Source organism: Camarhynchus parvulus, chromosome 2, assembly GCF_901933205.1.
Source record: "Camarhynchus parvulus chromosome 2, STF_HiC, whole genome shotgun sequence".
In the NCBI taxonomy this organism is placed as follows: domain Eukaryota; kingdom Metazoa; phylum Chordata; class Aves; order Passeriformes; family Thraupidae; genus Camarhynchus; species Camarhynchus parvulus.
This window is the reverse complement of record NC_044572.1, coordinates 33,697,501-33,716,370: the sequence shown is the minus strand read 5'-3', so window position 1 is coordinate 33,716,370 and position 18,870 is coordinate 33,697,501. Positions and strand designations below refer to the sequence as shown.

Sequence of the window (18,870 nt, the reverse complement as noted above, 5' to 3'; positions counted from 1 at the left end):
GTTAGGCATTTCCTGGGAGGGAAATTGCTGCAGCTCCATCCCGCACTAGGACAGGCAGAACTTCAGAGCCTGGTGCTCACCTTTATTCCTTCTGCCAATGTTTTCTCTTTCCTGCCTCTTTGCTGTGGTGTTTCTTTCCCCCCTCGTGAGAAGCTGCCAGCTGTGCAATGCTGGGAGCAGGTTCATTATATGACAGCGTTTAGGGAAACCGCTCCAGCAGCATTCACACATCAGGTCAGAAGGTAACCCTAGAATGGCATTGCTCACAGCTGGGCTGGAGCCTGCCAGTGTCCATGAGAAACAGGACTTTTTCAGTTCCAGATAGGAATTAATATCCTCCTTGCTATTGGAAATACTTTTTTTCTGTGTGTTTGTGTGATAAGCTTTTTCACTAGAAATGTGTATTGACTTTTACAGAGCTGGAAGATGAGGAAGAGTCAGAGAACTCTCTTTCTTCGCCTCCTGATAGCGTCTCAATAGCATCTGACCGATATGATAAAGAGGATGAAGCCCCTTCTGATGGTATGTGACGCTGTTTACCTTACAAATTACTAGATTTGCCAGTTTGCTATGAGCTGATATAATCAGATCCTCGTGATGCAAATGTTAACCCTGGAAAACAGATAAACAGATAAGCAGCACAGCTGAACACTTTTCTTACCTTTACAAGAACCTTTAAAGGAACTGAAGAGCTCTCTCTAGTGGTCCTAGAGCATAGTGAAGCTGTCTCAAATTTACACAGTGTTTCTCAACTTGCGTTTTTTTGATAACAAAGCATCTTCTGTAGATACATATGTTTTTAAAGATAGATCAGTGGCTAAACCAATGTAAATATTTGTAGTAACAAATTGTTTGTTAATTCAACATTATCAGATTCTTGCTTAATTTTATTTTGCTACTTAATGGCTTAATGTATTATTTATCTAATAAATAATGAAACAGTTTATGTGATTGATATTTTTCTGCAAACTCCATGCAGAATAGGTTCATAAAATATTAAATTAATTATTCCTACAGTGTTTCCTTCCATTAAGACAGTGTTTTGTACAATGTTTTTTAATATAAATTTTAAGTTTGGGTTTGCATTTAGGAAAAGTCCATGGTTCATAGCTGTTTTCCATGTTGTTTTATTTTGTATTCATTAAGTTCAATGCTAAATGTGACTGTTCTGAAGACATGAACAATTGAATATTTCAACAGTTAACAAGCTTGCTTTAGCATAGTGTCCATATTTTTGAGATTAGTTTATTGTATACATAATATAAACATCTTCTGTGGATAATATATGGCAGTAAATTAAATATATGTACAAATAAATTAATGATGTATATTAATTTGTGGCACTGGAAGTTAGATAGACTTACTAATGAATGATGTTTTCTGACATGATATGATGATCAAACTGTGGAGCTCCATCTCAAAATACAATTGCTGAATGAAAATATGCTTCCTGCAATGTAGCACTCCACATTTTATATTATCCAGATTATTCCCTTTGGAAACATAAATTGCTTTTATGAGGTATAAAATTATGTCTATTGCAGAACAGGGATAAGTCAAGTACATGCATAAGTGATAAACCTTCTAACCACTGATTCAGAATAATGCGGGTTTTTTTTATGTCCAGAACTCTGTAAAATGTATAACAATAATAATCACACTTTTTTTTTTTTTTTAATATTGAGCTTATTGCATGTTGGCAGTGTGACCTTCTACTAAAAAAGTAAAACTAGGCCTTTTTGCCCTCTGGTTGAAATGTAATTATCAGTCAAATTGAGTATGGCTTTTAGAAAACACAAGCTAATTTTCAAAACTACAGATGAATGCAACTTTCTGTGTATTTATTTTTGCTTACAAACATAATCTTATCATTATTTCTAATTATAACTTAATAACATGGTACTGATTGCATAAAGGGTATGTGACAAAATTATATGACTATTTAATAGGAGGTATGATTATAGAATTGTTTCAAAACAGTTAATCAAGAGAAAAGTGATAACGTTCATAACCTAAATAACGAACAGCTGGAGAATGCTGATGCAAGAGTATGTGAAATACTGTATGAATTTGTACAGATGGATGATTAATTTTTAGCCTGTTTTGGAAGTTATGAGAGGAGGTATAATAGCTGCTCAACAATATCTTGACTAATTCATACCAGTTTAGGTAGAAATATAGAGGGTACGATTCTTTTATATTTGAGGCGATTTTACCTTGCTGGTCTTTCTGTATTTTATGATAAATCCTCTTTAATTACCTAGTGGGAGGGTAACACGAAGAAAATTTGAGAAAAGGTGATAAATTCTGATCTGTAAATACTTAATTTATTGGAGTATACAATGTTCCTCTTTTTCTCTTTGAATGTCTAATGTGTCATTCTAAGACCGTTTTGATTTTGATATATATAATCCATCATTCCAGTCTAGCCACCTAGCCTGTGTATGAAAATGTATGTTGGGAAAATCTTATAAGAGGTGGATTGATCCCCAGAGGTGCCATTTGTTTCAGTTCTAATAGGCATAAATGGGTTTCTTGAAGCTTAATACTGTATTTTAGTTTTTTAGTGGTCTGTTAATGTTCAATATTTAAATCCTACTCAAGGAACTGGGTCTGTAAGATGGTCTGTAGATGTTTGATTTTGTATAATTACCAGTTCAATTCAGCAGGGCTCTGTACAGATCTAAAACCTGATTTGTGTAGGATCAAGGCTCTCAGCATTAACAGAAGGCCCTATCTGTAGGTAACCGAATTGAGGTGGTTTTTATTTATGTTTGAGTCCATTTCTATTTTTATGTAAAACCTTCTGCATATATTTTCTGCTAAAAAGCCCCAAGGCATTTCTCTTTATATACTTGAGTTAGGCTGCAAGGTTTGTATGACTTGCCAAAGTGTCGCAATTTGACTTTGCGTCATTACTGTCAAAACATAATTTGTGAAGGCACATGCTTGGTAACAGATAAAGAATTAGTGTATTATGTGTATGTTACAGTCATTGTAAAATCCTGGAGTTTTTGTGTGACCTTTGTCTAATGGTGTATTAATTACAAGAGGGATAATCCATTTAACAATAAGTATGGGATAACTAAATTAGCACAGGTCACCTAAAGGCCTTTTGTCAAATCTGATTGTTATGTTGTCCTTTTGACTTTTACCTTATGGTAGGCACTAACAAAGTATCTAAACTTTGATGGATTATAAACTCTAAACATGATATGTATTTTTCATAATGCTAATGTAATTTTCTAGGTACTGAAAAGGTCAAACCCCCACGTCTCTGTGTGCATTCTAAGTCTGTCTTTCCTTTTAATATTTCTTTTTCTCTGTTCCTCTGGTTCAAAAGTTCACTCAGTTCCCAAATGGCCACCTAATTTTCCAGTTATTCCCTCAAGCCATATGTGTTTTGGTTTCTTTATGGTTTATTAGGTACTGTAGGAAAGTAGCATAAGTTATATCATCTAATGAAATTCAAGCACACTTCAGTGATGCTTTGACTTGATTGCTGGCAGCAATTAAATCACAATGAAAGAGAATGATGCATGGGCTTACATGTCCAGACACCCTACAGAAATTGGAAGAGGGATAAAACACAACAAAACCCCCAAACAAAATAACAAACTGAAAAACAAGACAGACCAAACAAAACAGCACAGCCAGGCACTCTGGTCTTAACTTGATTTTTTTTTTTTATTGGCTAACAGCCTGATTGATAGCAAAATCATAACTTGCTGTATGCTAACAGGCAGAGTTCACTTGTAGGTTATTGTGAGCTGATAAAGGGTTAGATGGAGTTTTGATTTTCGCATTGGTCCTTGGTGCACCAGATTAATGGAATTTCAATGAGAGACTGGAGTAGTCACAGCTTTGTCAGAAAAATAGATGGAGATTCTATAGCCATGTCTGCTCATTAATACCAGTTGCCTGAAAGGTGTACTACTTCTCTATACAAAAGACTCAACATAATTGATTTTTGAGCGAGGTATTTTTTCACTTATTGATGACTAGGTTTCTTGCAACTGAAATGACAGGTTTTTGTATAGTACATTGTATAACAATGTTATGTCTTGTAATTTCTTACTCCCCTTCCATCTGCGTATTGAAGAATATATGCACTGGGAAATACATATGTCTTGATTAGTTAAAAACCAAAGCACACCAAAATACTTTAAAATTGAAATACCAAGATTTTCTTTCAAGTTGGAAACAAACTTACTTTTGGTTGAGAAGTAAATGGGACAAAAGTTACTGTTTTTCATTTAATTTTCAAGTTTCCTAGTTGTTAAATGGAGGTTGAATGTCAGGCTTAAACTTTCCTGTTTAATAACACTGTAATCTTCTTTTATAATATATAAAAAAATAAAATAATCTTCTTTTATAATATATAAAAATATTTTTTCTTTTTTTGGTTTATGGTATGGTAACCTGATTTTATAGTAAGAAATGTCACTAATATTAAAGGACCAAACTTTGACTTTGTAACTGGACCTCTGAGGAAGACATGTCACTTTGGCTCTGCAGGGAGTGTGTAATTGGATAATTACTGGATCTAAAAGATCACAGTGAATGGTGTGATGAAATAATTTAGATCATCGCCATTTCCATGGAAGGTCTAGAAATGTTGCCTTGAGAAGGTAAGGATGAAAGAAGTACTAAAAATGTGTCTGGGGACTTGTATGTTCTTCAGATTATCACATTTGGCTATGGCTTATGAATAAAATATGCTTTTTAGTAGAAAATTTTTAAACAGTCTGAGAATCTCTTATTAAATTTCCCCATAGTTAAAGTGGAGGAAGGTAGGGCTGGAGCAAGCAAAACTGGTCACTTGGAGACCTTTGAGGAAAAAGAGTAAATGAAAGGGTTGTGCTTTAACTGTTTGTCGTCAAAGCGCAGTCTTGAAAACCAGCAAAATTTATTGCTCCTGCAACATGATTTTCTTGCTATAATTTTTAGATGAAGCAACAGGCATCAGCACTTTGTTTTCATGTAGTTTCTTTGGAAAAGTTCTATACAAGTCTTTGCAGGCTGGAGTAAACTATTTTACACGATATATAGTATTTACTTAATATGAGCATCACGTTTTGCAGTTTGATTGATCAAGTGAGAATGAAAAATTGTGTGACTGAATTTTGCATGCTGTTTCTTTTTACATGTTAAGTCTCAAATACAAATACTGATTAAGCTTTTTTCCCCCCTTATTTTTCCGATTTGTTAGGCCTACTCATTTGAATACTGTCACTGAAGAAGGCTGGTAGAGTTCAGTGTAAGGTTTTATCTTTGTGCATACACACAAATGTTTTCCCACTTCCTGCAACTACGTTCGTACTGAGTTTATTTTTGAGGCACTGTATTAAAGCAAAAACTGTTCCTTAGTTAAGCACTGCTAGCAACTAAGCTATCAAAGGTTGGAGAATGGAAAATACAACTAGGAATTTCTATCCTTTCTCCTTTTGCCCTTCTTATCCCTCCAGTCTTGTCTTGGTATACCACTCTTTAGTAACGTAATAAGGTACATAGAGAGGATGTTTGGTTGTCTTGGGGATGACAGCATTGGAAATTTACCCGAGTTATTGTAGGAGATTAGTTGCTTGCTTTGAGTATTGGAGAGACAGGGACAAACTTAAGTGCATTACAGCCATTCAAAGGAATGAGAAACTTCTTGTCATGGTTTTCTCATAGGTAGATCTCATTGAAGGCGGAAAATCAGGTACTTTATTATTCCATATATTTCTTTTAATATTCAAGATTGAATAAAAAAGGTCATATTGAGGGGAAGTAAGATCTAGGTTTACTTGGACAGCTGATCTTCAGTGAGAAAAGGTGGCTTCTACTTTATGCTCCTACTAAGCACTGGCAGGAGGGCAGTAGCCCATCATGTGGAAAATGCATAAAGACTTGACTTTGGCATGCTAACTTTATTTGAGGGGATGCTAGTTCTTGTCAGAATTTTGAAGGGGATTATGCTTCTGCATTTTTGTCTGAGAAAGGTAATACGATGATCAAAAATGTTGCTTTCAACATAATGAATTTTAATTAGTAGCACAGTCTTAAGCAGAAGGATTGAAGTCTAAAATTCCTGATGTGGTGTGCTGAGGTTGTCAGAGGAACAATGTATCAAAAAATAACAAATTTAGGCTGAGTCATTTATGGACAGTTTAGATGTTGTCCAGAATACAATCTTTTACAAGCTGATGGAACACAGTGAAAAGTAAAGCATACTGAAGAGGAACTTAAAATATGAAGCTTTTTTTTTTAAATTCTGTTTTTTAAGGATATTGGTACATGTGGGACCAACCATATGAGTGTAAATTCCCAGACACAATTCCCTCTTCTCTGTTTGTTTAACACATGAGAATAGGGTGCCAACTTTGTTGAAATTGTGAAAAGCTGTAAAGAAGATCAACTGCTTGTTGAATAGGAGAGATCTTAAGAGTGAAATCAATGTGTCACCCACAGTCAGCCTGAGATGTTTCTTGGTGGGCACCTGTCTCATCTTTCCTAAAAATCTCTACTGGTGCAATTGCACTGTCCCTTGGGCAGTTTGTCGCAGTGCTGCATTCTGCTTGCTAGGAGAGAATACATCCCCTAACCTCCATCAGTCTGTTGACATTTGACTCTCTTTTGTCCATAATAGTATATTTTTTTTCCTCTGTAATGAATGTAGTGAATATTTTTGAAGACTGAATAGAATCTTTATAACTTTCCACATGTAGCTGCTTTTGAAACCTTATGAAAAGAACAAACAACTGAACTGCTTGGTTGCTTCCTGGTTTGTTTGTAGGATCCATACCAGTGCATATAGCAGCAATGACTTAGATGGAGAAGCAAGATGTTTAAAAAAAAAGTGTGTGTGAAATATGCAAAGCTAATCTAATTAAATTTGATTTAAACCATTTGTACAGAACATAAGGGAATAATTTCTGATAGGAAGCAGAAGTTTTAAGTGAAATTTTGGCCCTAATAAAGTCAACAATAAAGTTTAAAATGGCATTGTGTAGGTTAACAGTGTGTACAAATTGATGATACTAAAATGTTTGAACTTCTAATTATCATGATGAAAAACTTCCCATCAAACAATAAACCCCTGTGTTCTTTTAACATTTACCTTTCTCCCATGGGAGAGATGACATGGTTTGTTGCTCATTTTATTTCATCTATGTTGCTTCAGTGACTGAACACTAATAAAACAGCCATGGATACTCCACCACTATGTAAGACAATATCAACCAAAAAAACCCTTAAATAATGACTTGCTTAACCCATTTCTTTTTCATATTAGATCACAATTTTATTCAAGATATATAACAATACTGTGGTTAAAAAAAGCCCAGAAAGTTGAAGTGAATAGATTTTTCTGTTTATGTTATATTGCTTGTTGGCCTAATGTTCTTCTAGTTTGGTTCTTATGCATCACAAATACCTGACATCTAAAGGAAGAGGAGATGTTTTTCTTCTGCCTCTTGGATGTGCAATAAGCTTTTCAAGAAGGTTTTGGAGGCAGTTAATTATGATTTTAGGACCTTATTGGTACTTTATCTTGACCGAGTGAATTTCTGCCTTCTGATTTCCCTGTAATTCCTCTTTCTTCCTGCCAAGCAGTAATGGTAAGGCAGCTTCCATTCTGCTCCTTACTCCTTTCCTCCTAGAACCAGAAAGATGCATCACTCACAGATGATAGCACAGCTTCGTGCTACTCCAGTGGCACCTTGAGGTGAGTACCAGAGGAGACCAAGTCCAACAGATTGATGCTGCTTGGCATTCAAGGCAAGAGGCATCTTTTCCTTCCTGAGATCTACCATGTACGACAGAAAAATGGGTCTGTCTTCAGCATATGCTATGTAGTGGTCACAAACGTCTTGGGGAGAAAAAGCTCTACAGAATCATAGTGTTTTGTTTGTTTTAGATTAGATCAGAACTATTTAAACCAATGGTCTGTGTGGCAATTAATATTTTGTCTCAAGGATGAGGCTTTAGAAGCCCCTGGATATAGGAATCTACTGGGGAAAAAAAAAGGTACAACCCTCCAGTGTGAGTACAAGCTAAGATTGGCATTTCTTTCTCTGAATTGGTGATTAAGAATTTGTGCCCATATTTAATTTATTGCATGCATGAAGTGTGTACAAATCCTAATGAACATAAGAAGATTTTTCCCATGTTCCTGTTTTTGTGTATTAATTGATTAGTACTTTCTGTGGAGGCGCTAAGTGAATCTGTAGATCTTAAGCAAGAGCAAACCAGGCCTGTTTTCTATCAGACATCATGCAGTCCAGGCATTAATTTCAGTGAATTTGTGTTTGTTTCCTTTAAAAAAAAAAGCAAGCTTGCAGTAGATTAATATTTGTGAATTTTGAGATCAAATTTGAGTAGAAAAGTAAAAATTGTGTCATGAAAAGGTTTGTTGAATGGTTTTGCAAAAAACCTCCCACACGGTAGATTCAATCTTTATGGTATCCACTGAATGGACAAGTTCATTACTGGCCTTCTCAAGAAGATTTGCAGATAATTGTTTGCTACTTTAAAATTTTCAGCAGGAGCCATACTTCTTTGGACATCTGTCACTCAGCAGTATTAGTATGATACTTTCCTAGTAATTTTTATAGATGTTTACTTGGATTACATACAATAGTAGGATGTAAGAGTAGAGTAGCAGACTAAGACTGCTGAATGTCATATTTTCTCCAAACTAATATTACTACTCCAATTTCTTAACTAATATTAGTCACAGCCTATTCATCACTAACTATTGCTATAATGATGGGTAATATCCTAGGAGTATCTTGGTCTTGTCTTCTCTATTGCTGGTAGTCAGAAAGAGTTTTGAGCCCCTTTTGGGCAGGGAATTATGAATAAACCTACTCTGCATAGTGGAGGAAGACCTCTTCTGCTCTAAATGATATTTTCCTGTCTTCTCTATATTTACTCTGCCTGCCTGGACACACGTTCCTTAATGCAGGGTACATCAGAGCCTGATAATACCTTTTCAGGGGTATCCTGTTCTTCATATAAAACAATTTTTGCTCGTTACTCAACAGGCAAATTTTGTATTTCTCTGCATCATAGAATCATAGAATGGTTTAGGATGAAATGGACCTTAAAGATCATCTAGTTCCAACTCCTTTGCCATGAGCAGGGACACCTTCCATTAGACCAGGTTCTTAAAGCCTCATTCAGCCTGGCCTTGAACACTCCAGAGATGGGGCATTTGCAGCTTGGACCTGGATGATGCATAAATACTCACAATATGTATTCAAAGGTGCAATTAGTTTATGCTTCACATATCTGCACTTGTGCATCACTGCTCTGCATTGAAGAGCTAAAAGAAAAGGATTAGTGTTGAAATAATATGAATGGGGGCAGAAGGATATTTAGACCATGTACATGTCTGTGCAATAAAAATGAAAATGGGTTAGAGGCAAGTGAAGTGAAGGTGGTCCAAATATTTTTGGTAGGTTAATAGAATGTGTTCTTTTGCAAGGATGGGTACAGGAAATGGGCATTATTATTACAGTTTCTTGGAAAAGAAGTTAATCCAAGTGTTGTCATTGACTTCCAAGTAAAAAAAATTAACCTTGCCTGTTTTCACAGGACATTATTCTTATAATTCTGTCTATTTTGTGTTTAGTAATTTGAATATTATGCATATGAAGATAGTGGGGGAAAACTTTTAGTTTTCTGGAACTGTTTTCCTTCTAGTAGGAGTGGATTGCTTTTTCTCTAACAGCTTCTTCAGAAGTTATCTTTAATACTGTATTTTATCAGAAAAATAACTGGTGAGACTTCCACAAACTTGTTTGAGTAAAGATTTTTGAAATATTGTAGCAAAATGGCTACTTGGTACTTGTTTGTGTAAAATAACTGCATGTTAAGGGTTGAAAATACGCAAAAGAATGTAGTCATATTGAAAAGTGCAGAGATGTTTTTGTCTGTAATCTTTGTAGATAAAATTTGGAATTTCACGTCAAAATTAAAACCACAAGACAAAAACTTTGGTTTTAGTTGTTAACAACAATATATCTGCAAATTCCATTTGGAAATATGGACTGTGTAATGCAGTTGACAGAGGTACATTTAAGTACATATTGCTTTTTTAATGTATGGCACACCTTTTTTTCTGCCTTAGATTGCTGTAATCTTCCAGTGCTCTCATTCACTTGAGCGATATTTAGAATGTAGTATAAAAATAATGTGAAAATGCCATAGTGAGCTGGTGATAATTGATTTACTCCATCACACTGAAATACCTCTTGTTTTCCTCTTCCTCCTCCCTTGGGCAATAATCATGGGATCAAGCTGCCAGTCTGTAGATATAATTTTTCCAGCAGTGCCATCTGGCTCCTTGGCACTGGAAGTTGTATTGGCTTCTTTGCTGTTTCCACTGATTTTTGTCAAATGTTAGTCCGTTGATGAGACATCTTTTGTGAGTGGGTGCTGATTTTTTCTGCCCCCCAAATGAATGTTGTTTTCTATTGGTATTGTAAGGGACTACTTTTTATTTTATTTTTTTTAATGGAATTTAGGACTTTAAATATTAAGATTTCTTTGAGGAAAAAAATAGGATTTATGTATGAATTGGCTTCTTTCATCTATGTTGAAAATAGTTTCTCAGGATTTTGTATGTTTTTAATAGTCCTAGATTCATGTCCTCACACAGATTTTTAAACATCTTCAACATTAATGTAGAATTATTTCCTTTTTATATTTGGAAACTGACTTTTCAAAGACATGATAAATGAATGATAAGAATTTGTAGGGTCTGCGTTACAGACATAACAAGCTTTATGTTTTTGAATAAATAGCCAACAAAGCTCTCTTTTTTTTTTTTTCTCACAGGACTACAGTTTTATTTTTGCTGTCAACTTTTCTAAAAAAAAAAGATTTAAAAATGTAAAAATGGTGACTTAATAGAAAAAACACATCTGAGTTTCTTTATTCTATTCCAGCCTTAGATGCACTTCACTGCCATACAACATATAATGATGGTATTGATAAAGTGTTAGAAAGGAATGTTCTGGAAATAGTATTTTAATGGGGTGGGAAGTAGGAGGAAAAGCCCCTTGATTTGAACTATTTTTGTAAATATTATTAATATTCTTACTAGTTTATTTAAGGAAAAAAAATTATTTCCTATACTGGTCAGAGGTATTCAGTTAGAGGAGCAAAAAGCCTGAGGAGCTGAGGATTCCAACCACGTAAGAGGAACAGAATTTCAGATTACACATTTTTATTTTGTATTGTTAAAAAAACCCAAACCCTTGAATATTGTATGTGAATTAAAAAAAAATCCAAAGCCTGTTCTGTTGTTAGGTAAGTGAACTCCTATTAATCAGGGCAAGATGAACTAATTTAAATCCTGTATATATAAATTTTAATTTATATTTCAACCTGCATTTTCAAATGCTGTGTCTCAGATGAATGAATTATACTCATCCCTGGGTGTAAATATAAATTTTCTTCTGTATTGAAAGTACTTACTTAAAGTTATTCAAGGTAACATTGGAAATTCTTGAACATGAACCGTTGTATTTAGTTGGCCTATTTGAATATTTTTATATTATTATCCCTAAAAGTAGGAAATAGTAAGCATTACTTCTTTATCATAGTCTCAGTACTGTCCTAGTGTAATGCCTTTATTAATAAAATGCTATTAGACTGGTATTTAAATCAATATTTACTTGTTTTCCCAGCATTGGAGAAATTGTCCAGTACTGGAAATGATAGGATTAAAAATGTTGTGTCGGACAAGGAAGGCCTTGATGGGATTTTTGTAGCAGTTGCTTTGAATTAAATTTCAAATATCTCCTGGTGTCTCTTTATAGTAGCCTTTTAAAGAAAACAGCTATGAAAGACAGGGTGTCTGAATGCAGGTCTCATCAGTAACTTGACTCACACACAAAGTGGGTATTTTTAGCATTTGAGTTCAGTTGAAAGAATCTATAGAAAGGGCTGTAATATCAAAGTAAGGCAAGCATAGGAAAATATGCATGATCTATTGTTAATAGCAAAAGTGTAAGTCTAGTCTCACAGAATATATTCTCTCATGAAAGATTTCAAGAGCCTGGATATATCATGATTTTCTAAAATAGCATCAAATCTTCTTTTTGTTCGTACGTAAATGTGAAGATAGAACGTTGCTGCTAATCAATTGTCTGGGATGCCACCTCATTAAGATTTACACGATCATCAAAAATGCCCAGAATTGTTTGTTGGCTATATCCTAACTCAAATATATAAAGGGGGTACCACAGCATTTTTCTTTAGAATCTCAGGGAGTTCAGTGACCTTTTGTGGCAAATTATGTAGAAAGAAAATATTTATATTCATTTAAAATAACCTCCATGAAGAAATAGTCTCATTACCCTGTTTGATCAATTCCTTGCAGCCTGAGCTGTAGCATGCTGCTATTGCCATTGGTTGATGGAATACACTGAGAAGTGGCTAATGGTGATGGTGCTCATCAGGACAGGGTTCAGCCAGCGGTCAGCAACAAATAATTCAAGACTGTTTCTAAGTTTGTGGCTGGTGGAATTTGCTTCTTGCCCCAAGCCAGCAGCATTGCTGAGCTGGGCTATTTGATTAGAGGAGAAGCATATTTGCTTCTTAGCAACTGCACATTTGCACAACACACAGACCTATACTGCCTCCAAAGGTTTGCCTTTTGTGATGGTGGAATAATACTTTTCTGTTGATTGACAGACAAAAGAGATCTTTGCAATGCAGAGGAGTTTACAACCAATTTTTTCTTTGTCTTTTGTAAACTTATCAGAGGTGCTTTTTAATTTAGCACTGCCTTGTGCAGATTTGTATATGCAGCAAGACTGGCCATGATTTGAACTGCATTTAAGCTATTACGGCTATGCATATTTAAAGGACAGATGCACACTTAAGCTTAATCATTGGTGTGTGCAGCTTTTTCCCCAGCTGGTGTACTTAATGGAAATTATTTTCTACTGTATTTTCAAATAATTTTTTATATGTATACTGCTATTTCCTATGCAAGAGTGATATTACTTTTACAGAGGATAATGATAAACTGAAAACTGCTCTATTCTTAGTGCTTTTTTAAATACATGAACAAAATTCTGGCAGTGATCACAATTTTAATAGTGTGTGTGTAATTTTGGATGTAACGTTTCCCACAGGAAGTGAGTCTACAGGAGAAAATGTGTCTAGTCAGTAGAAGGCAAAGGTATTTATAACACTGGTAATCCTTGAAAGAAGACAATTTAGGAAAAAGGAAACCTAAGATTTACAGTCCTAGGAGGCCAGGACAAGGAAAAAGCAAACTTTTTTTTTATGGTTTTACAGCTCTTTTCACTTCTGGTCTTTATTTTATTGTGGAAGATTCCGTACTGCCATAACAATAAATAACAATAAATCACTGATGTGGTTACTGAAGTGTTTCATGAAATAGAAAGTACAGTTAGTGTTAATGTGAATTTCTGCAGATATCTGCTTGCATATTTTCCTAAATAAAACATATCTTTTAACTTTCATAGCTCAAACCAGTGAGTACATTTCTAAGTGAATTTTATAGTCAATTAAAACTGTATTTTTTAAGGGATAGGGCAATTTAAAGGAGGAATGAACAATAAAAGGACTGTGGGCTAATGTAAGCATTCTGGAATTTACTTATTAGTAACCATTTCAGTGGCAGTTCAGACCGAAAAGGGGAAAGCAAGAAAACATTCTGATATGGTGAAGCAATAAAAAGCCCCAAATGTTCCTCTTTAAATCAACATTAATTAAACCTATAAAACTTCTAAATCCTTTTTCAATTCGGATTTTTTTACTCAGATGAACATTTTAAAATGAATTGTAATCAAAATTTTAGGGTTTTAAGGATTTTGGAAATTATGGGATGAGGCAAAATGAAAGCAGTGGGGTGAATTGGTGACTGTTTTGGGGAACAGGTATTCAGGGTGCGCACTTCCCGGAAGAGCAGGAAGCCAAGTCTAGGTATAGGTACAGCCATAGTTTTGGAGGTCCTGGAAGGGCCCTGGAAATTGATGACTGACTTAATTCTCTTCCTTGTTAAATTTGCTATGTATAATATATATATATATATATATATATATATATATATATATATATATGTATGAGTTTTTAAAAGAGTGTTTCAATGTACTGGTAGGGTTTCACAGTCATTTTTGAAGGTGTTAGCTTTGGCTTAATTTCTGAGACATTCAAAGTGTTATAAGATGACTGCTTGTTATGCTGCTGAATTACCAAAGATGCTTATGCCTGACTGACTTATTTTTATACCTCAGTACCTGTTAACTTGTTCCCTCTGTTCTACACAGATCTTGTACTTCTGTCATTAATAGATGCACAATAAATTAGTGTTGGGGTTTTCTTTTAGTTGGTTGTCTCTTTTTCTCATAGCAGCCAGCCTTTTGCATAATGAAGGTTTTTGAACAAAGTAACTAAAAGTAGGAGTTGCCTGTTATAAGGCAGCCGTACCCTGGGTAGAATGCAGCAGCTCTTACAATGGCACTATAAACAATACCCAGCAATTTAAGAGCAGGATGTGAGGGATATTTTACCTAATTGAAATGACAGGGGGGATTTTGCATAGGTAGAAGCAATTATTCATACTGGAGGTGGGCCAGAATGCTGGGGTTATTCCCCTCATCTTGCTAATTAGGCTTTCAGTTTCATTAACAGTCATCGAGATATTGGGTGACTGACTTGTGTATGAACATAGCCATAATACATATAAAGAATATTTTATTTAATTATTGTGGTTCATTTTTGGTTTTATAGCTGAAGAGGGGTAGAAATAAAGAGTGTTTTAATATATGCAGAACATTGAATAGTATGAAGGCTGAAGTCAGCATGGCTATGTCTATTTTTGGGTACACTAAGGCCATAACTAAGACACTACCATGTTTATATTAGCAACATTTTATTACCTTTTTAAGATGGAGTTTACAAGTGTTTCTACCTTTACTAATGTGTATGTTGAGAAGAGAAATTAATCCACCTTTGTTGTGCTTCCAGGATGTTTTCAACGTGGAATGAATTCAACTTTGAACAGGTCTGAGGAATCTACAGTTCTTGTTGCATTTAAGCCTTAATTTAGGAAATATAACCTAATGCACATGGCATCTTTAAATTCCCCTGTCTCTTTAATACACTTTCATTGGTTTTTTTTTTTTTTTACCTGCTCCTGTTAATTGCCTTTGTCCTTCAGAAACAGACATTTTGAGGGAGGTTTGTTTTCCTTTTCAAGGATTGATAATGAGGTGCAGCAATTCATAACATAGTGTTGATATCAAATAGCTGCTTGTTGTATTTTGGAAAGGGCCTTGAGTGTCTGAGCCTTTATTAAATCTCTAGGTTAGTCTTTTTTTCAACTGACTTCTGCTTTCCCAAGCTCTGTGATTAGGAATGTCAGGTAGAGAATGTTTTCACCCTATTTGCAACTAGAGATGACTCAGTTCTTAAATTAAAAATAGCCTTTAATGAATAAAATTACCAAATAGAAATCAAGAAGGTGAAAATATTGTACAAAAAGCATATCCATTGAGTCAAAATGTTTAAAAACCTGAAAATCATATGTATGAAACTGAAAAGCTAAATAAATGAAAATCACTTTAAAACTGAGAAAAAAAAATTGTTTCGTTCGGAGCTGGCGTGGTTTAAGTTGTTGCCTGGGTTCCCCTTCTAACAAACAAAACAGAACAATGCTGTTATAAGGTAGCATTATAATAAGGAAAAGTGTGGTTACAACATAACTACCCATTCTGGTTCCTATTATTGAATAGATGTGGCCATAATTTGTCCTTTTAGTTTGATAATTACATTGATGGTCCTCATGGAATTATTAATGAATTCTTTGTGACTGACAGTCAATTGTCTAGCTCTGATGGCTTTTTCATGTTAGTTTCTTCATCTGTAAGATTGCTTTAAGTAATATACCAGTGATTTGTAAATATTTTGAACAGAGTTATCCTTGCATGTTGTATTTCCCTTACATATCCAGAGGCAAATTCCCTTGTCAGTATGTTTTATAGGCTAACACGAGTACTGTTGGATAAAATAATGCTAATGAAATCAGAACAAATAGAACAGCAATTAGTAATTTTATTTGTTCAGTATACCTCTGATCTTGCACAGAAATGGGTTTTGGTAGTGATACAAGACATGTAATGGTATAGATAATTCATGAAAAGTTGATTCAAGAGTCTTGTTCATTAGTACTTGTCTCAGTGACTCTTTCTGCTTGTTGTTCCCCAGTACCATTTTGTCAGGTGTTTTTGAGAATTTGTTGTCAAAGTATGTTATTTTTAGAGAATTTCAAGTCTATGTGGGGAGATCTGAGAGTGCATTAGCATGTTATAGATGCAAACACTTTTGTGGGAAACTATATCAAAATGAATCTTTATAATGACTAGATTTTTATTTTGATACAGTTCTGTTGGTAATGATAGATTGGCTGCTTTTGGAGTTCAGTTTATGGACAAACTGAAGCTGAATAAAAAAAGCCATGAAAACTGGCTAAGTGCCAGTAAATGAGGTAATGTATTTTGCATATGTCACCTTACTTTCATTGGATCAAGGCAGTTTTAGAATCCTCTGCTGTATGTATGGATTTGAATAATTTCATGCTCCAGAAAACCTAATCAGGATAAGATCAAAAACTGGGAGAAAAAGTTTGGAAACAGATGTGCAAATATACTGGTGGAGGGAGGACCTAGGCTGTAGAGGAGGTGTGTAAGAGGAAGTGGAATTAAATTCCTGTGGCTGTTGGAGTCCACAGAAATCTCGTCTTCCTTCACTAGAAATATAACTGTCAACTAAGAAAATGCCCAGGTGGTTAGGAATACAACAGTATTACTTTATGCAATGCCACTTTCTTATTATTATTTCCATATTACTATATTCAGGCTTTAAAAGTCAGCATTCTTTTAATGTACTACTTGTTCACCACTTCAGGATACACATGTTCTTTACATGGGGAAAGATGTAGAGTGTCAAAAGTTTAGGTCCTTAAACTAAAATAACTTGAATTTTACAGTTGCTCCTTTGCTTTTTGAGTGACAGAGTTTAAAAAGTGCCAATCCAAACTGAGGAAATTTTGACTTGAGCCAGTGGAACTCCCTCCATTTTCAATGACCTATTAGTATGTGTTATGAAATGGCATTTTCACTTGACATGATTTTTTATTTAAAAAGGAAGAAAGAAGAAGGCAACATTATTACAGTAAATAAAAGGGGGTTTTTGAAAACCATTTCATTTATATAATCAGAGTCATCTTGCTGTTTACCATAAGGATACTCTTTCATGGTGTTCTCCTCACTTTTCCTCGGTCAATTTAAGGCATGCTATAGCCGTCACAGAAGAAAGTGTGTAGTTTTCTGAAATGCAGGAATCAGTACATATGTGACATCCCAGTCTTACACATGCTGGAACCTTCCCTCCGCCCCTTCTCTCTCCCTCCCTCCCTCCAACTTACATTACTTTGAAAAAGTGTGTGGGTGCGGCAGGGAAAGATCAGTGGTGCAGCAAGCCTGAAAATGAAATGTTTTTCCCTTTCTAAAGACAAGACTTTTTTAAAAGACAAGCATAATGAAACCAACACCATTTCACAGCATTTCTAGAAAAGATGTGAACACTGTTTCTCTGTTAAGAAGAGGAACAGTGGAGGCAAAGTAGCTGTGACTTGCCCAAGATTGTGAAAGGAGTCTGGTTAAGAGCCAGGACTAGTTCTGCGTTTTCTAGCTCCTGCTTACATGGTAAGATCTCTTCGTTATGTCTCACACGTTCCAGCTTTCTGAAGTTTTTGACAGTTTGAAATGGATATTAAGGGGACATAAGGTAAACTTTTTCCCCCCTGTCCTCAGAACCACATCATTTATTAAGAGATGTCATCCTAATGTGTATACAACTTCCATGGCTTTGAGTGTTATTGTAAATGGTAAAAAGACTCTTTGGCTGGAATTAGACTGATGCTGCCTTCTGAAGTACAAGAGGTGTTTGTAGTTTTGTATAATGTCTTAGTTTTAATAATATTATTTTAATATGAAAATGTGGGTGTTTCTTTAACTGTTTAAAAATAGCATATCCTGCTTTGATTTTTCAATATCAGAAAAATCATTCAGGTTTAGGACCCAGCACTACCTCCCCCTCCTCAGGAGTTACAGAAGTGCATTAAACTGCTGATACAGACACTAAAACTGTGAGTTTTCCCTTACTGGCTCATTTGAAGTTTTTTTCTTTTTTTTTTTTTAATGAAAAAGGTGGTGGTGCAATTTAAAGGCTGGTATATAGACTATACCAAAAGTAGTGCAGTGCACTCTGGAGGCAACAGTACAATGCTTTCTATCTTAAAGATCACAGATAGCTTATATAAACTGGTGGAAAAGTTTATGAAAGTTACTCTTCAACTTGCAAGTGAGTGAAGTGATTTGGCTTTACTTTAAAAACAGCAGCCTAAAACTGAGCTGCCTGAGTATTATCATTACTCTGAAGCAGCATAATTACCATTAGAAGAGAATTGGTTCCTTTAAGGGAAAAAATAATGAAGGGAAAACTTCTTAAAATGAGTTTTATTACATTTTTCTTATAAAATTAGTCTTTCATTTTGTTGATTAATGCTTGAGTTTAAGATTCTGATGTAGGCATTTTGCCATTATAATTCTGAAATATGGGAAGTCCTTGAAAACATTCCGGGATTGCCTTCTGTCTGTCTGCCTTGTAAAAGATCCTTTCAGTTAAATGGACCATCCTCCTTAAATGATGTCATTAGCTTGGATTGAAAAGACATTGCCTGCAGGGAAATCATTTAATTGTCTTAAAGTGCTCTACTTCTGTAGATCTTGAAGCAGCACCCTGACTTCCATCTTTGTATCAGATAATTCATCTAAAATT

General features: G+C 34.8%; 1 protein-coding gene across 1 annotated transcript in view; it reads left to right on the top strand.

Annotated features, from left to right (window-relative positions):
• The window catches only part of SKAP2 (src kinase associated phosphoprotein 2), a 119,773-nt gene that overhangs the window by 22,398 nt on the left and 78,505 nt on the right, over window positions 1-18,870 (top strand). The window contains exon 4 of the mRNA XM_030943616.1: window positions 418-522. Within this exon, the coding sequence (XP_030799476.1) occupies window positions 418-522 (105 nt within the window). The remainder of the gene's footprint in view (window positions 1-417; window positions 523-18,870) is intronic.